This window comes from Penicillium solitum (genome assembly GCF_028829755.1).
Source record: "Penicillium solitum strain IBT 25940 chromosome Unknown utg000006l_segment0_segment0, whole genome shotgun sequence".
NCBI classification, from domain to species: domain Eukaryota; kingdom Fungi; phylum Ascomycota; class Eurotiomycetes; order Eurotiales; family Aspergillaceae; genus Penicillium; species Penicillium solitum.
The window spans coordinates 344,528-362,363 of NW_027072126.1; the positions used below are offsets into that span (position 1 = coordinate 344,528).

A 17,836-nucleotide genomic window follows, 5' to 3' on the forward strand; every position below is an offset into this window, starting at 1 on the left:
TAATTTGGTTCCGAGTATTGATATTGATACCAGTGACTGACGTTGAAAACAGCTAATCCGTAGGAAATAAACGGAGAAAGCGATATGCTATACATACCTCGCTGAATACCGGGTATTTCCAAGGTTCTGTTAAATCTTGGCCATACTGAATTCCCCTTTTGGGCTCCGACCTCAGCACTAGTTATTCCTTTGTCTATTGAATATTCCCAAAGAAAAGAGCATTCTTCATTTGCTTGCTTCCCGAGTCGCATTTTAGCCCCCGAAGCCCCCACCTTCGCGCCTGCCCATACAGGTATGAATGTATGTTGTACGGTGAGATCATTTGACTCCACCACGCAAATTTGTGCGGAAATAAACCTTCCCCGGTCATTTTGTTTTGGAACGTCAATGGTCGGCAGTCTTTTTGTTCAATGTGCCGATTTTCCCCAAAGATCCCCATTTGCCACCGCGGAAATATCAGGCGCTGATTGTCATTACTTTGCTAGGCATAGCGACAGAATGCGAGGGATTGATTGAGGAAAGCCTGGTGGAGATGAACCTATCAGTGTTTTATCTATCAACATCTTGATAGAAAGTAGAACTGACCACGTAGGGATTAAGTAGGGGATAGCCACCGCCCGATGGAGCCAGTATACTTATTTTGCGAAGACTTTTTAAGTTTGCTCTGTGGATCTGGAAGTAAAAGAGGGTGGTAGTTGTGTGATTCATGGTTTGCACTCATTTTGAAGGCTAAAATCGTACAGGCACCCTAGAACCAAGTCGTGGCTCCACTATCTTTATATTCCCACTGTTGAATCTTCCCCGAAACCTTATCGATTTAGCTGCTGCTGGTCAAAATTTCACAGCCAAAGCTCTGCTCATAACCATGGCTGGAGTCCAAGGGTCCTGCAACCCCATATTCAAATTCGTTTGTGACCTTCTGAAACACAATCTTGCTGAAGGAAAGGAAGTGGGCGCTTCTATCAGTGCCAATACTGACGGTCAAAATGTTGTGGATATCTGGGGTGACCATGCAGATACAAACCGGACCAGGCCGTGGGAGAAAAATAACATCACTGGAATTCGGTCCTCCATGAAAGTGGTTACCTATCTAACATAGCTGTACTATGCATAAGGACATATTCTTATCACTTTGGAGAGTTCAAGTTGAGGTTCCTAACGTTCAGTGCGCTGATGGGGCGATGCTTTCCCTTCGGCACGGGCCCCCTACCTAGCACATCAATGATTAATGGCCAGGTCAATTCATACAGCTGACTTTCTACTCTAGTGATTGTTCATGATGGTAAATACCGTCGCGCAATTTGTCGCGCAACTTTTGCGGCCGGTGAAGTCATCCCAAACTCTCAGATACCGTAAGTGTGAGTATCCCGACTATCGTTTCTATTTTAGGAAATTGTACCGTGAGGGGTCGACATTTTTGGAGACTAATAACTACACTTGTTTGACGATCACTTCTACGGCGCTCCAAAATGAAGGCCAGGTGAATGGAGCTATTGCAATCGCCTAGGAGGCTCATGATAATTGGGTTTCTAAATGAGGAGGCCGTTTTCTACTCAATAACCATTTATATTTCTGATTTTTCGGTTTTCATTTTGCTTTTAAATTTGAATTTAGATTTCGCAACTCCCCCCATCATGCCGGATGCCATTGATCTTCAAGGCCTGACTCCGCTGGATCATGTCCCTGCAAAGCTCTTTCTGCCGTATATTCTACTCTTCGACACAACTGACCCTAAAACCGCCGTCTGCTCCCTCCAGAAGGGCATAAATAAGTTGATTTCCCAATTGCCTTGGCTCGCCGGAGATATAATCTTCCACAGTGTGCCCGGAGGGCCCAAGAATCGAATGCACATCGCGTCCCCACGGAGGTCCCCCTCTGAGATCCCCATGCTGCAGGTCAAGCACATTGACCGCGATGAACATTTTCGCGCGCTCCCAATTCATACCTATCTCCCTTTGCCAACGTTCATTCCAGCCTCTGAGCAGAGACCCGTACTTCGATTTCAGGCCAATGTCTTTCCCAGCATGATTGCTCTGGTCATGTCTTTCTGCCACAGCGTCTTCGACGGCACCGGGGCTGGCGTCATCCTGGAAGCGATTGCCGAGTGCTGCAAGACGGCCAACGATGACTTCCCTTCTCCCATCGTTCAGACAATCGCTAAGACCCAAACTGAGCTCCGAAAAAAGGTTTCAGCCTTCCCATCCAAATGCCAACTGCGTCTCGACCACACCACGGAGCTAGGGGCGCCTGTTTTCGACCCAAAGATTTCCACCGAGCAGTGGAATGCAATTGAATCAGCCGCGGCCTCCGCTGTTGAGACAAAACGATACACATTTAGCCCGGAGAAAGTGGCTCAAGTGAAAGAGACCTGCACTCGACTTCTCCCCCAGGGACAGCCCTTCCGCGCGTGGATCTCGAGCAACGACATCATCACTGCAACGCTGGTCATCTGCCTTGATCGAGCCTTTCACCCAGAAAGGTTGGACAAAACCGGATCCGCGGACTTCCTGATGGCCGTTGATTTGCGCAGCCGCGTCCAGCCCCCGCTGCCAGAGACCTATTTGGGTAATTTCATCTTCCCCGTCCACGACGAAATTTACTTTAAAGATATAACAGGCCAAACACGCGAGGAGGCAGATTCGCTCCACGTAGCTCAGCTGGCACTACGTATTCGCACCAGGCTCGCCTCCATGGATGAGACTGTTGCGTACAGCGCGTCCGCCGCCGTCGCAGATTATGACGATTGGACCAAGATCGAAGCGAACCCCGCGAATATAATTGTGACTAGCTGGCGAGGCCTAAAGACCTTTTCGCTGGATTTCGGCGCTGGGCTAGGCTACATTAAAGATTTTGAGCCGGGACTTGCGCTTGTACCAGGCGCGTGTATCTTTTTGCCATCGCGGATGTTGCAAGAGAATAGTGGGTCGACTCCGCCGTGGGAGGTGTGTATCACGATGAAAAAGGGGGATAGTCAGCTGCTTGGTCAGGATCTACTTTTCTCTCAAATCCTGGCATAAGTTTGTTCGTGAGGTTCCGGTTTGATTTGCCGGCGTGTATCTTGTTCTATACGAACAAATGCTGTGAATGTCTATCGTCGCGTCTCCTATTGATTCGCCCGAACTTTCCTGTCATTTACAAATTCCCCGTAAATCCCGTAAATGCTCTGCTTCCCGCGTCTCAATCCGATGAGACGGTCTGATTACTGGCCAAATCAAAGGAGATTGTGTACTTGGATTTTCATTTGCTCAAAGACATTACTTGCATGCCACTAATCGTACGTTGCTTGATTCAATTGGACAAGGTGGCTGCTAATGTGACTCGTGTAATGTTCGGGCCATGATAATTTACCTCCCCGATGCAGCGTTGTCTAAACAAATGCTTTTCCCATATCCTTGCACAACCGATCATAAAACAGTTTTATTGGTGACCTCACCCAGTCAAGAAGGATCAGGAACGTGTATATTTTGGCCGCGGCTGGTCACCTATCGCTGCGGTCGTAGACCCTAGCGTCAGATAGAGGCCATCCGCACTCCCTTTAAAGAAGAGAGCCCTGGAGCCCAAGCATCTGCGGAGTAATCATGACGTGATTTTCGGTGGTGTGGCCACTGATCGGATGGACAGCAGTGAAAATGGGGCTGTGCGTAAACGAGTGTAAGCAGTTAGGGACACAAATAATAAAGGGGTCACACCATTAAATCATGTATAGGGATGGGCGAGGCTTTGAACCTACTGATAAGTGTTAAAATCCGCAGCTCAGACTACGTTAACAAGGCGAGCGTTCTCTTTTTTTGTTGGAATAACTCTCACTTCGAACTTAGATTGGGCTATGGTGCAAATTGTTGGACAATCAAGTCGAACAGGAGATGGCGACAGGTTTAATAAGCAAGTACACGAGGATGATTTTATCAATCGGCCGACGAAATGAACGGGCTTGGCGCTTAAACTACGTACGCATGACCCTGAAGCTCAAAATGATACTGAAAGCTGATAGACATAGGTTTGAAAGTTCTTCGTGCTTTGAATAGAAAAGCCGACCATTTACCTGGCAAAACAAAATATTTGGCGCCGCCCATTTTGTGCGATAACGTCATTGTAATACTTATTTCCGAAATGAATGCGCGTGGCGAAGTCAACGCACGTCGTATCCTACCGCACTTTCCTATAATTGGCCAGCGGAAGGCAGAGAGCTTTAGGGGCTAAATTGCGAAGCATGTCGGGGCCTGAGCTAAGACCGAAAGGGAGCCAAACATGGCCAAGAATTTTCAGAAATGCAATTTTCGAGTGAAGCATTGCGATCGACAACTCACTCTCGGGCCAAAAGTTTGAGTAGTGAGAAGATGTGTAAAGATTGGTGGCTCACTTTCTCTATTTTCCGTACCTCGCCCTGTTTTGGCGACCTTGCATTCTTAGACTAGAATTACCTGGTTGGTTACTGTGCCGTGTCCTATTGACGTTCCCACCACTACAGTTATCTTTTCTCAAACTCCACCAAAAAAGTGTGACGACCGACACTCAATCATCTTAGGATTATCCATGGCGATTCAAACCCCTACTGCGATTCTCATTATCCACGGAGCCTACTTCCTCCCCAAAGCATGGGATGCTTTTAACGACGAGCTCACCAAGGCGGGGCTCGTTGTCAGCTGCCCGCGGCTCCCTACCTGTGGCGACGAAAGCCCCCCAGAAGCCACGCTGAAGGAGGATGTCATCGTTGTTCGCTCAGCGGCCAAAGATCTCATCGATACTGGGCACAACATAATTGTTCTAGCCCATTCGTACGGCGGCATCGTTGCATCAGAAGCACTTACGTTAGACCTGTACGCCAATGAACTCACTAAGGGTGTTGTTTACCTCATTCTATTGAGTGCGTGGCTCGTGCAGCCGGGTGGCACGCTTGGAGACTTGATTTGGAAATATGGGTTCCAATCTAAAGTCGATCTAGGCAATAGCGGGGATGGCACAGTCTTTGTTAAGAACGCAGCGGAGGCATTTTTCAACGACATCAATTCGGCGACTGCGGAGAAATTGGCTGCAGGCAATGTCACGCATAATTGGCTTGCTGCATCGGCGAATGTGACTGGCGCGCCGTGGAAGAATCTGCCGACGACTTATGTTCATTGCACTCGGGACTTGGCTATTATGCTACCTCTTCAGAAAAGTATGGTTCAAGATTGTATCAATGCGCGGGGAGAATCGAAGTTTGTGACAGAGATTATCAATTCGGGACACTGTCCATTCCTGAGCAAGCCAAATGAGCTAATTTCGATTCTCAAGGCACTTGTTGGTGGAGCCTGAGACTGTCCTGGGGAATCCAGGAAGAAAAACGCGAAGACTATTGATTCGATCAATCTACCAGGCAGTCAAAGTTCAATTCTATGTACCAAAACTAAACTAAACCAAAACTCTCCGACAACAACTTTTTATCCCATCGGAGAGGGTGGATTAAGCATTCGCTCGTATATTCTTGTTTTGCTTGTTTGTACACGAGAGGAAGGGAGTCAACCAAAGTGGGTTTTTGTTGAACATATATATATATAAGTAAGGCTATCCCATGGGGGGTAGACGACCGAGCCTGAGTGCGGGTTTCAATATATTACTTACTGGTTTTTAGGAGATCTGGTTGGTTCCTATAAATATAGACACCCTCCTATTTATACAAAATGATAAGGCTGGGTTCACTCCGTAGCTTAGCTTCAATTTCTATAAAACTTGGCTAGACGATATTTAACCCTACTCTTAGACTGCGACATCGCCCGTCCATGGGCACTAGGAAGTGTCCACGGCCCGTGGGCCTTTTGGAATTTAACGCCCATCGCCCACCCTTATGCAAAAATAATGCAAAAATTACCCTATTAGGCTATTTTATGTGTATAATTAGTTCTTGGCAGTACCCACCTTGCCAAGAGTGCCCGCATATGTCTTGGCGACGCTAAAAGTGTCTCCACTTTCATGGGCGTTGTCGCAGTCTACCCTCTACTAATACAGTTCGACGTCGACTATCTGCTCGTATTAAGGAACGCCAAGATTCTACACTTAAACTACTTCCGGTAGATACGAAAATCTCAATTGCGTTAGATTACTAGACTTCACTATTCGGATAAGCATTTATGGCTATTACTGGCTATTTTATTAACATTGACTGGTCCTACCGGGAGGTGCTTCTTAGGTTTAAACCCCTCGAAGGTACTTATACTAGTACTAATCTAAGTGGTGTTCTCTTAGAGATACTTACTGATCACAATATCTAGGATCGTATGTTTGGATTAACCACGGATAATATATCGAATAATAAGACCCTCGTTAACTCGCTTTAATAGGCCTTATCGAGTAATATTTATATTATCCGTGTTAGCATACTAGTATATTATTATGTAAGATATATACTATGGTGTGAAGAAGAGTTATATATATTTTACCGGCACTATCTAAATGATCCCTAGACGGATGATATATGGTAAACTATATTGTGACTCACTCAATATCGCCATAAGTATTGAAGTCATCTATATTGTCACAAGACAATATAGCATCATTTGGAGGCAAAACCTCTCTTATAATTGCCTCCCAACTAGCTATATAAGGAATCAACATTTCCTACTAGCTGGTATGTTAAGAACAATATGAACAATCAACTTGCCTTTTGCTTACTACTATTTCCTATTCAGCTAAGTATAACCTCTCTCTTATACCTTATATAAACCTATTATATAAGATATAAGGCTTACCTAATATTACTTCCCCATATAATATTATAACCTACTGTTAGGCTAGAATATATTATCTGCGTGAGTGCTAACAAAGCCAAAAGAGGAAAAGCGTCGAAAAATTATATATATGCAGGTTCATGTAGGTTCATGAGGTTGAACCTCAACGACCCTCCTTGAGGTTAAGGTTAGGTTCAGGTTAAAAAGTTTAGAACCTAACCTCTTGAGGTTAGGTTCAGGTTCTGAGATTTGGAACCTATGGGCGGTTCAAAGCCAGGTCTAACTAGACTTCGCCATAAACCGCAATTGGGGCCAAACCTTCGCCCCAACCCCCAAACCGCAACCGCACTGCGGTTTTTGATGGGTTCTGTTGGGGCCCCAAAAAACCCATTTACAACCCATTTTTGCATAAACTCAAGGTCTTGGCATACATAATTCTGCTTATTTATCACCATAAATTACTGTTTTTTAACCTTGTATTAGGTACTCTTCCAACTATTATCTTGGATGGGCTACAAAACATTCGAATTTTATATTGCTTTACAGATATTATTAAAATTTAGTTATGGTTGTATTATTTGGCCTTTTTTCCTATTAGTTTTGAGCAAAAGTAGTGTGTTGAATTAAGTGTTGTAATTTTTTATATGTTTTGCCATGGAGATATATATTTGATATAGTGTAAGCTGAGTGATTTTCCTCGAAGTAAAAGCTGGGGTTCTACAGTTTATGATTTCCCTTGTTATTATACCTTATTAGTATCATTCGATAGGGAATTCCATAGTTTAAAATCAGGTATTATTTTTAACTAGAAAGGTACTAGAGGTGAGGCTATATCTAAGTTCAAAGCTGCTGTTTTGATGATCATATATGGTTGCGAAGTGTTGAGAGGAGTTGGTGGTTTTTTGCGGGTTGTAGATGGGTTATTGCGGTTTATCGATGGGTTATTGCGGTTTATCGATGGGTTATTGCGGTTTATCGATGGGTTATTGCGGTTTATCGATGGGTTATTGCGATTTATATGCGGTTTATAGTGGTTTATTGCGGTTTGTAGTGGTTTGTAGTGGTTTATTGCGGTTTACAGTGGAGCTTGACCCACTTAGTCAACTAATTAGTAGCGAGATATAGGTTAGAAACGCGATGTATCAACTAATTCTTCTTTCTCCTATTTATTGGTCGCGTTTGTAAGGATCTAAAGCTTTTCTATAGGTATTATTCCCTCCGTTCTATTATTTTCCCCTTACATTTTACCTTCTATAACTTATCATGTCTCAAACTCAGCAGTCAACCTTCTCTTCGTCTATCTACAATAGTGATTTAGACAATCTTATTCTATATAATCATTTTACTCCCGATTTCTCAGAGAGCCAGGAGACTCTACCAACCGAGGATTTTCTCCGACCGGCTATTCCTTTCTTAATTCTATCGTGCTTAACCCGTGTTGGCCCTAATCGCGTGAAAAACTATCTTCTTTACGACGGGATGGTTCATAACGAATAGGTAAGCTAGTGGCTTGAAACTGGCTTTGGGAAAAAGCACAATATACCCTGGGACGCAGCATATCAATCTACTACTTGGAATGATTTCCAACAAGTAGCAAATATCTCGGACGGAGTACCAAAAGTTATGTGTAAGCGCTGTGGTCAGATTCTTGAGCATCCAAACTTTGTCCGAGAGACTAAGGATGGAAGAAAATCGCGTCAAGGAACCTCGACTATAAAAACACACCTTAAAACTGTAGCTTGTGTTAAGGCCTCGTAGGGTCAGAAATCGGATATTACTCGGTTTTTATAAAAGGTACGTAGATATTCTACACAATCATAATTACTTAGGCTCTAATTACTATAAGTAGAATATACCGGACGTCGAAGAATTCTCTTAGGAACGCTAGGAGCAGGGCCTTCTTACCTTTATTACGGATACACGGCTTCCCTTTCAGCTGGTTGAACATCCCGCATTTCATAAATTGATTCAGCAAGCCCAATCCGCCCCTCTTACACCATCTATCCCCTCAGCAAAGACATTACGGCGCCGGCTTAAGGCCTCTATACAAGACCAATAAGAAGGGATCTTACGAACACTTCCTCAAGGCACAAGGATATCCATTGCCCTTGATTGCTGGACCTCACCCTTTACATAGGCCTTTATGGCTATTACCGGCTACTTTATTGATACAGACTGGAGATACCGTGAGGTTCTTCTTGGGTTTGAACCACTTTATGGATCGCATACTGGTGTGAATCTAAGTGTCGTCCTCCTTGATATCTTAAAACAGCATAAGATTGAGGACCGAGTCTTTGCAGTTATAATAGATAATACATCAAACAACCAAACAATGGTTGATACCTTAAAAGAGTCTATGTCTGAAGACGTTACTCTTATTCGGGTTCCATGCCTTGCATATGTGATTCAGCTTAGTCTGAATGAGCTGCTTGGTCATATTAAGGCTTGCCCGCTCAATGAATCAACAGATACGCGATAGAATGAGCAGAGATCACTGTCCATGTGTACTAATTCGGGGAAGATTGATATTGCTCATACACTTTCGAAGGTAATATATATTCCTCAATTCTCTTAATATATATTACTAACTATTGTTACTATTAGATTCGAAATCTTGCTGTTTATATAAACGCAAGCCCTCAACGCCGAGAGACATTCTACAACCTACAAAGCGATACTGTTAAGATTATGCCTTTATAGGATGTGAAAACGCGTTGGAACTCAACATTCCTAATGCTTCGACGTGCAAAGCGCCTACGGCTAATCTTCCAGCCTTTCTGTGATGAGTATGAACGAGCTGATATAGCGCTCAGTAATAAAGAATGGCGTCAGGTTGATTACCTTCTCTTTCTCACCCAGCCGTTCTTCGATTTTACAGTTGAACTCTCGAAGACACGTGACGCTACAACACACCATGTCTTCCTGATTTATAACAAGCTATTTGAACACCTTGAGAAATCAATCTCCCAGCTTACTAGGAAACGAACTAGCTGGAAGCGACAGATGTTACAGGCCTTACAAGCATCCCGGAAGAAGCTCGGTCAGTACTACTCTAAGACTGATAATATTCGGGGACATCTATATGCGATCAGTACAATGCTTGATCCTATTAATAAGTTCCAGTTCTTTCAAACTGACGATTGGGATGATGATTGGCGAGCAATATACCGACAAAGTCTAGAAGATCACCTATCTCCATACAAAAAGCGCCTAAATCTTCAGCCAAATTCTTCCGAAGCGCCTTCGTCAATCGGATCACAGTCCCGCCTTGCCTCTATGTTAAAGCCTAACCGTCCATATCTTGCGGTTTCGGGCGATGAGATTATACAGTACTTAGATAGTGGTATGTCCTCGCCTCTGCTTTTACCCTTTATTTTATTAAACTAACTAATCTAGCTACTATTGATATGGCCCCTTTGGAGTTCTGGAGGACTAATGCACCTCGCTTCCCCGCTCTTTCAGCTCTCGCTCGGGATATTCTCTCAATCCCTGCTACTGGTGCTGGTGTTGAACGATTGTTTAATACCGCTCGGGATATCTGTCACTACCGCCGTGGTAGGCTACATGCGTCCACAATCCAGGAATTGATGATGTATCTATGTACATCGAAGTTCGACAAAGAAGAACAGGACTCGGCATTGTTACAGGAGTTCTTTACACGGGATGAGATTGAAGAAGCTAAGGAAGAGAAGGGGATTACATCTGATATGGTTGATATTGATCCAATCAGTGATACAGAGGAAGATACTAGTCACGAAGAAGGGCAGGATATAGAGGATCTAGATAGTACAGTTGATATAGTGGATCACACAGCTGAGCCTATACTACCTTCTAATTCGGAGAGTAGTACTCAATTACGGGCTAATTTACGAGCTCGTAAGCGTGTGAGACGCGATGAGGATGTATATGATTATCATTAGGGAGAGAATACAATCATACAATCTTGTTTTTTTATCAAAATAATCTCAGATATGTAAATGAAATACAGAAGAATTCAAGGAAAATTGCATAAATTATGAAGGTCACATGCTCTACAATTCTACTCCACTTTAAAAACCAATTGGGGCCCCATAAATCATTGCGGTTTACAGACCTCGCCCCAAAACCCACCCCAATTGCGGTTTATGGGTTTTGCGGTTTATGGCGAAGTCTACCTTAGCCCCATCTCTTGGCACTCCCATGGGACCAAATGGTGGGAGTTCGCAAGGTCTAGCCCTCGCGAGGATAGCCCAAGCCAACCCAAAACCCAATGGGTTTTGCCGAAGTCTAAGATAGAGATCTAGCTAATTAAATTGATTTAATGGCATTTTGGTTGGGAAAAATGAATTTAAATTATATATGATAGGTGCGTCACTTGCTTACCGAATACATTAACTATGGCAAGTAGTCAACGGTCCAGACAAGAAGTTACTAACAGACCTGATGGAATACATTCTTCTCAAGTTCAGCTGCAGTAGTCGGGACATATCCCAGAGACGTGGCATAAGAGTAAGTCCAGCGAGGATCATTCAACTCTGTCCTCCAAGTCCAGTACACCCACCCGCTCATTCCAGGTTTCTCATAAAGTTGTTGTTGAGCAGTAAACCACCTCCTGAAGAAATCGGCATTATGCCAGTCGACACCAGAGGTCATGCTCCATTCTCCGGTAATCGTAAAGTCCTGGCCACCCACAACACGGCTGTCATGGCACGCACTGTTCATAAGCTCTCCCTGGTCGCTTGTTCCGCCCAGGGCAAAGCCAATGTAGTTGTGGTCATCATATGCAGTCATGAGGTCATCCTTGACTTCGAGGTTGGTGCGCGCATCTCCGGAATCCCACTTGCTTGACATAAACTGGACGTGCAACTTCCTGTCGTTAGCCACGCCCAGGGACGCCTCGGCGTCTCGCACGGCCTTGAGGGCGCCGGGGTAGTAGTTCTGCACTAAGCCTGGGTCCTCGCCCGGAGCTGGGTACCGATCACCGTCGTGGCGGGAGACAGGCTCATTGAGGACCTCGATCATGCCGACGGACCGATAGGCCTTGTTGGTGTGGATGCGATTTGTCATCCAGGAGAGCCACTTCTCCGCGCGGTCGAAATTGTAGTCATTGTAAAAGCCGGCGGGAACGTTTATCTGGCCTGTGAAGGCATCTTGCTGCTGACCGCCAGGGGCCCCGTGGAAGTCGATAATAACATAAAGGCCCAGGTCCGCTGCCTTTCCGACGACTGCATCGAGGTAAGGCAACATGCGACTGCCATCGGCAAAAGGCTCACTAGACTTATCGACGATGTCGACATACGACCAGTAGCCGATGGGGATACGGATAGTATTTAAGCCAACGTCATGAACGGATTGGACTGTGGCCGGGCTGATCCAATCTCTCCAGTGGTTTGCAAATTTGGTGTTACCATTCTCGCGGTTGCTTCCAGAGTACTGGTTCTTCATGCAATCAAACTCGGTCGCAGCACCATTGCATTCCATGACGTTGTTCCACTCGTTGCTCATCATCCAAGGCTCGCTGACGAGCCATCCTAAGGCCTATTATTAGTTTGGCGTTTCCTCTATTTCCTCTAACAAAGGCATCCACTAATTACCTCCAAAGTTGACACCACGAATCTTGCTCACGCCATTTGGTAGAGTGGGCTGAAAGCGCTTATCGAGTGTGTGAAAGCGAGAGACGTTAAAAGCAGCGAGGTTTCCTTCCTCGGGAAGCCAAGCCAAGACGCTGGTGACAAAAAGGGCCACACTAGAGATGGAATATTTCATCGCAGCTGAAATATAAATTTCCCAAGGGACAGTTGCTGAAACTTACTGATATCATCCTAAAAACCTGGTTGGGTTAACCTATTTATGTGTTTTTGGCCAAATTCATTTTTAAACAGTAAACCCCTAAATCCCCCCGCTCTCCACTGGATCTAACTTTCCCCACTCAAAGGTCAGCAAGTGAGAGTACCTTTATCCTTTCGTAACGTGATGAATCGCACTCACTTTCTATAATGGGAAGCACGTGTGCCGATTAGTGTAAGATCGACAGTGCAGGTTGTATCCGAAACTGCCCCCAATCCTGATCGCCAATAAGCTAACGAATTCGGGCCATGCAAAATGAAAGATGGCCCCAGTTTCCAGGAACAGAAGTTTCAATCCGCAATCTGTAAGGACCCACCTGTATATGGAACCGGGGGTAGGGTAGGGTAACCAAACACCGAGACATTCACATTCACCCAAATAGGCTATGCACCATACTCAACTCAGGAACTAGTTCAATTAATTTCTGATTAGACCTCTCAACCTATGTACGTACAGCTGTCTACTTTAAGAAACTCCTTTCGAGCTATGTGATGATCATCGGAGCTGATGGATCCCTGGCAGGTTACATCGAGTAGGAGAGAGAAAGGACTTACCAATCAACATCTCAAGAATATAAAGGTGAGGAGGTTTCCAAGCTTAAACTTTCGAAGTTCACTCTGATCAACCCCATACCAAAGATTCAATATCAGCAATGGCCATTCTCAAACTGATCACCTTAGCGACCTTAGCTCTGGCTGCCCACTCAACAGCTCAGTCCACAAACCCAAACATAGGATCAAACCCGAAAGCTAAGGGAGCAACCGAAGACGTCACACCAAGCACAGGTCCAAACGGGTATGCGCCAAATAACTCTCCCATACCAATCCAAGCCCCTAACAAAAGTCCAGATCCGAAGATTGGCTCAACACTGGCATAACCGACAACGGCTGGAATCCACCCTACCTCTCCATAGACGATGTCTATCACATCTCTCTAGAAGACTTCTACAACGGAATTGGCTCAGCATGCAAACAATACGACAGCTACTTCCAAAGCGCCGGATCCAAATACAGGGTGAACCCAGTAATCCTAGCAGTTCTCGCAATGCAAGAATCATCCTGCAATGCATCTGCAGGCGGACCTACGCCGGGATTGATGCAGGTATCCTGTGCGAACTATCCCGATGGTCAGTGTACAGATTCGATCCAAGATAATGTTGATGCCGGGACGAACTATCTTGCTTCGCAACTGGTTGCGGCGGGTGGCAATGCTATTCGGGCATTTGGGTCGTATAATGGGTGGTTCACCAAGGGTAGTGGGTTGAATGGTGATAAGGGTCTTACGCAGCATTATCCTTGTTCAGAGGAGGGTCAGTCTAATGGTGTTCCACAGAACTTAGACTATCTGCATCAGGTTATGAATGGGTGGTTGATAGGGCTGGATGTTTATGGTGATGGTAGTTGGATTGGGACTTATAAGTGTCAACAGTCTTGTGATGGCGGCAGCCTATGCTAGATTCTGAACATTTCGTCCTGGATTGGCTGCTTCATATTACTAGTCTGCGCCAAATCCATTTTCGACCTACTCGGTGGGGTTTGTTTTGATTCAAAGCCCCCTTTGCATAAATTCTAATAACAAAGATCCGTTGTTTCGACGATCTGAGCGGTAATGATGACTAGACGTAATTGTATATTTGTAGAGTTGTGTGGGTCACAATCCAGTAATATAGTTACCAGTCTAACCCTAATGCATGAGTAGTGCGTATCAGGATGACAGAACAATATTATGAAAAACAGGTGCTCCAACACTAATGCAGGGGGCTAAGCTATGTTACATTCGCCATCAGCCTGCATCGCAGGCCTGATACTAAAGCGCAACCAATGACTTTATCAATATGTTTCATATAGCAACGATTTAGGGTTTGATTGGCCAACACCCTCTTCACCATATCCCTAATCAAGCTTCGAGTCTAATCTTTGGAGGCCTAGCCTTTGCATAAACGGGTAACAAGTGGAGCCTCTCCTAATATTAGTGAAACTGTCCAACATATATCTGCATAATTCGTTAACTATGCAAGCACACCAATACCACAGCCCAGTATTGGTGCGCCCCACCAAACGCAAGTTTCTCATTTTTACTACTCATCTAAAACGTGTTTACAGGTAACCACTCGTAGTATCTATCTAACAATTTGCACCATTACTATCTTTTGCCGCCATGGAAGCTTCATGCATAGCTTCAGCTAAATCCCCTGCTGCTGAACCTCGCTGCTCAGCTTCTAAGTTCTTAGCATGCTTAATTTGTAAATTGACTTTCGCAGAATCCAACTTAACCTGGATCGGGGATAGGTTCTGGATTGAACCCCTCAACCCGGCACTAGGTCCGGGCCGCCAACTTCAAGGCCGATATCCTAGACAAGGGCTCCCGGAAAACTTTCGATCAGGGTGAGAGCATCATGAAGACGTGGCATGGGTATCAGTGATAACAACTCGACGTCAATAGACCGGGGAATTAATAAGCAATACCTATCATCCTTTGTTCATTATAAGCTAATCCTTTGTCACTGGCCGTGCGATACCAGTACCAATTCATTACAATCCGGAAGGAACCTACTTATCAACATTAATGTTTCATCCTCGCTGTCTGCGCCCCATGGGCTCGTTATCTCGGTTCCGAATGCAATAGATAATCTGCAAACTGCATGCCCAGAAGTGTACGATGTGATCTCTAAAATGGTCTTGACCTTGAGCAGGTGTACAGAGATCAGTGGTAAGCAATGCAGGCCCAAGCTTGTTATCGATTTCCTTTCTGACAACTGCCTAGAAAGATTCATAATCATCGGTGTCAATGCTGATAGTATAGTAGTCTGCTTTGCCCCACAAAATCTCACAGTTGGCTTGGATACGCCTGCCTCGAGCAAAAGTCATTTTTTAAGTATGGGGGTGGATTTTCATAGGAGTGATAGACGGAGTCGGTATCAAGGAGCGGGTTTTTGATGGTAGATAATTCAGTGAGAGGGCAACAAATATATATGTTCCATCATACAAGTTATTAGAGAGGGATAAATTATAGAATGCCAGCCAGCAAATGGTCATAAGGTTTGTCTGGCGTATAAGCATCAGCCAACTATACATGTGGTTTTGTTTGAGTCGATAAAACTATGTTCCTTCTATACCGAGGTATTCAACGTTTGAAAGCGCTTTGGTTTGGGACACTTGAACTCACTGAGCTTTTTTGTTGACTCATACAGGCATTTTTACACCTGGTTATCAGCGTTCTGGCTTTTACTTCAGTGGGGACTTTCCCTTTCAGTTCATCTACGGCCTACAGGTGGGTGATGAGTGCATAGTTTGGGGCGACTGTCGAATACTATAGTTACGATACCTACCAGGTTCTTAGATTTGTAATTGTGCCCGAATGTCGGCAGACAACGGGATTGAGAATCCTGCACAAAAAAAGCATACTATGCTAAAGTAGAATGCTCTGTTGAAATTCCTGTTTTCTGTATGTTCAGCTTGTCGCGACTTATGCTTTCGTTTTGTCTTTCAGTGGTTTGTTTGCAACACTGGCGCCTTTCTTTTTGTTTTGGCTTCATTATCGAGTAAGGAGACCACTTGATGTTTCACAACACCCTCTCTATCTGATACCTAACCACTGAGGTAGCGATGAAATTGCTTTCTCTCATGCATGGCTTGAGATATGATCTCTACAACTATTTCCCTTTCTGTGATAGGTAAACATAGAGACCTAGATGAGAATGAGGATGACAAGCAATTTGCGTCTAATTTGATTTGGCTTCAACGACGATCCGGGGAATCCTGAGAGAACTTGAATTTTCCTCGCCATTTTCCTAGAAAAGAAATAAAGGCTACGATCATCTCCATTTATGTGTCAGCGGACGTTATTCTTCAGGTTTTCAGGTTTGGCCTCTACAGCCTTCCCGAGGTCGGACCCTTTACTAAACTCGAAGTTCCTGATGATCAGATCAGTCAAGTTCGCCGATTCAGAGTATCGCTCAAAGTTGATTTGTTCCCGACCCATATATCCACAAGTCAACTTCATGGATTCTTGCAAGATCCTCGCCCTGGAGTTTCGTGAGCTGAGGAGAGACTTCACTAGAGGCGACCGAATGGACAAATACTCCACGAAACAATGTACCTGACATAAATAAAGACAACGTATCCCCAATCCAAAAAAAAACATATATATCTTGGTAAAACGAATTCTTAGAATATCTCAACAACCACGCCATTTGGCAACGTATCATGAACAAGAGGTTTTCAGTTACTTCCGCCGCTAAAATCTGACCTCAAACTTGAGGGTGTCAGTATGCCCAGTGCTGGCGTCCGCGTGGCCGACCCTGGTTTCAAGGAAGGGCCGCACGGCACCCGCCGACACCACTGCCAGAGTTCTGAACGCCAATCGCGACAGCAAGCAGTTTGTATCATACATTGAAAAGCAAGCTAGGCACCGTATGCCCACCCAGGTGCTACAACACCTCAAATTGCTCAAGCAGCTCACCGGGGAATCCTGAAGAACCCCCTGGGCGCCGATTGGCGTGCGGAGTTTTTCACAGCTGCGTCAGGAGACGCTGGGGATGCGGAAAGACCTCACTGCGGTGCGAGCCACAGCTGAGAGACAATTGCCTGTCCGGATGAGTACTGGCAGCTGGGAAGGCGTCACACGAGGGGCACCAGCGCCAGCGCACCATCTGTCCTCTTATGGTTCAAAGTCCTCGGTAGGAGCGGTGAGTGGTATTGCTGCAGACCGCGCCATCACCGTACGGCTCAACGCCCCGGAAGCGGCAAACCGTTATCGACGAAAGACACCCGTCGAGATGACGGCCAAGGCGAACCGTCTATGAGACCGTGGAGTCAATGCCATTGGCTCTGCGCCACTGGCTTCAGTCCGGTTCCTGGCGACTCGCCAGTTGAGGTCGGGTGATCTCCGCTTCACAGCGCGCACCGCCAAGGAGGCTGAGATCCTGTGGGTGCACCGAGAGGGATGGGCGCACTCTCTGGGGAGGAAAGCAGAGGTACTACTCCCGACCTGGGGTGTTGTGATACACGAAATCAATGTTCGCTCGCTGGGAGTGAGCACGCCGCGAATGGAGGAATTGTGGGGCGTGCAGGACAAGATAATCAGCCAGCTACTCGCGAACAATGGCCCGGACTGGGGAGAGGGGGAGGAACTCACTCAGCTGTCCTGGCTTCGGAAGCCCACGGATAAGACGGGGTCGTTGATGGCTGGATTCACATCCTCACTGCCCGCCAATGCCGCCATCGACAAAGGGGCTTTTATTTGGGACGGGAGCTGCTTGACTACTGTGATGTACGATCGAGTAATCCGGGTGCGTCTAATCCGGG

General features: G+C 45.5%; 5 protein-coding genes across 5 annotated transcripts; 4 read left to right on the forward strand and 1 right to left on the reverse strand.

The window, feature by feature from the left end:
* Positions 1-865: 865 nt before the first annotated feature.
* On the forward strand, positions 866-1,099 carry N7455_009254 (uncharacterized protein; the record flags this gene model as incomplete). The annotated part of the gene is made up of 1 exon (XM_040962018.2): positions 866-1,099. The coding sequence occupies one exon, from the start codon at positions 866-868 to the stop codon at positions 1,097-1,099; it is 234 nt and encodes a 77-aa protein (XP_040807534.2).
* A 535-nt stretch (positions 1,100-1,634) lies between these two features.
* On the forward strand, positions 1,635-3,017 carry N7455_009255 (uncharacterized protein; the record flags this gene model as incomplete). The annotated part of the gene is made up of 1 exon (XM_040962020.2): positions 1,635-3,017. One exon carries the CDS (start codon positions 1,635-1,637, stop codon positions 3,015-3,017), a length of 1,383 nt encoding a protein of 460 aa, XP_040807533.2.
* A 1,516-nt stretch (positions 3,018-4,533) lies between these two features.
* Positions 4,534-5,295, forward strand: N7455_009256 (alpha/beta hydrolase; the record flags this gene model as incomplete). Its single annotated transcript, XM_040962001.2, has 1 exon — positions 4,534-5,295. The coding sequence occupies one exon, from the start codon at positions 4,534-4,536 to the stop codon at positions 5,293-5,295; it is 762 nt and encodes a 253-aa protein (XP_040807545.2).
* Positions 5,296-11,148: 5,853 nt separating this feature from the next.
* N7455_009257 (glycoside hydrolase family 5) lies at positions 11,149-12,449 on the reverse strand (the record flags this gene model as incomplete). The annotated part of the gene is made up of 3 exons (XM_065606151.1): positions 11,149-11,152; positions 11,245-12,214; positions 12,278-12,449. 3 exons carry the CDS (start codon positions 12,447-12,449, stop codon positions 11,149-11,151), a joined length of 1,146 nt encoding a protein of 381 aa, XP_065460616.1.
* A 733-nt stretch (positions 12,450-13,182) lies between these two features.
* N7455_009258 (putative extracellular soluble lytic transglycosylase) lies at positions 13,183-13,985 on the forward strand (the record flags this gene model as incomplete). The annotated part of the gene is made up of 2 exons (XM_065606152.1): positions 13,183-13,325; positions 13,379-13,985. The coding sequence occupies 2 exons, from the start codon at positions 13,183-13,185 to the stop codon at positions 13,983-13,985; spliced, it is 750 nt and encodes a 249-aa protein (XP_065460617.1).
* Between the last annotated feature and the right edge of the window lie 3,851 nt (positions 13,986-17,836).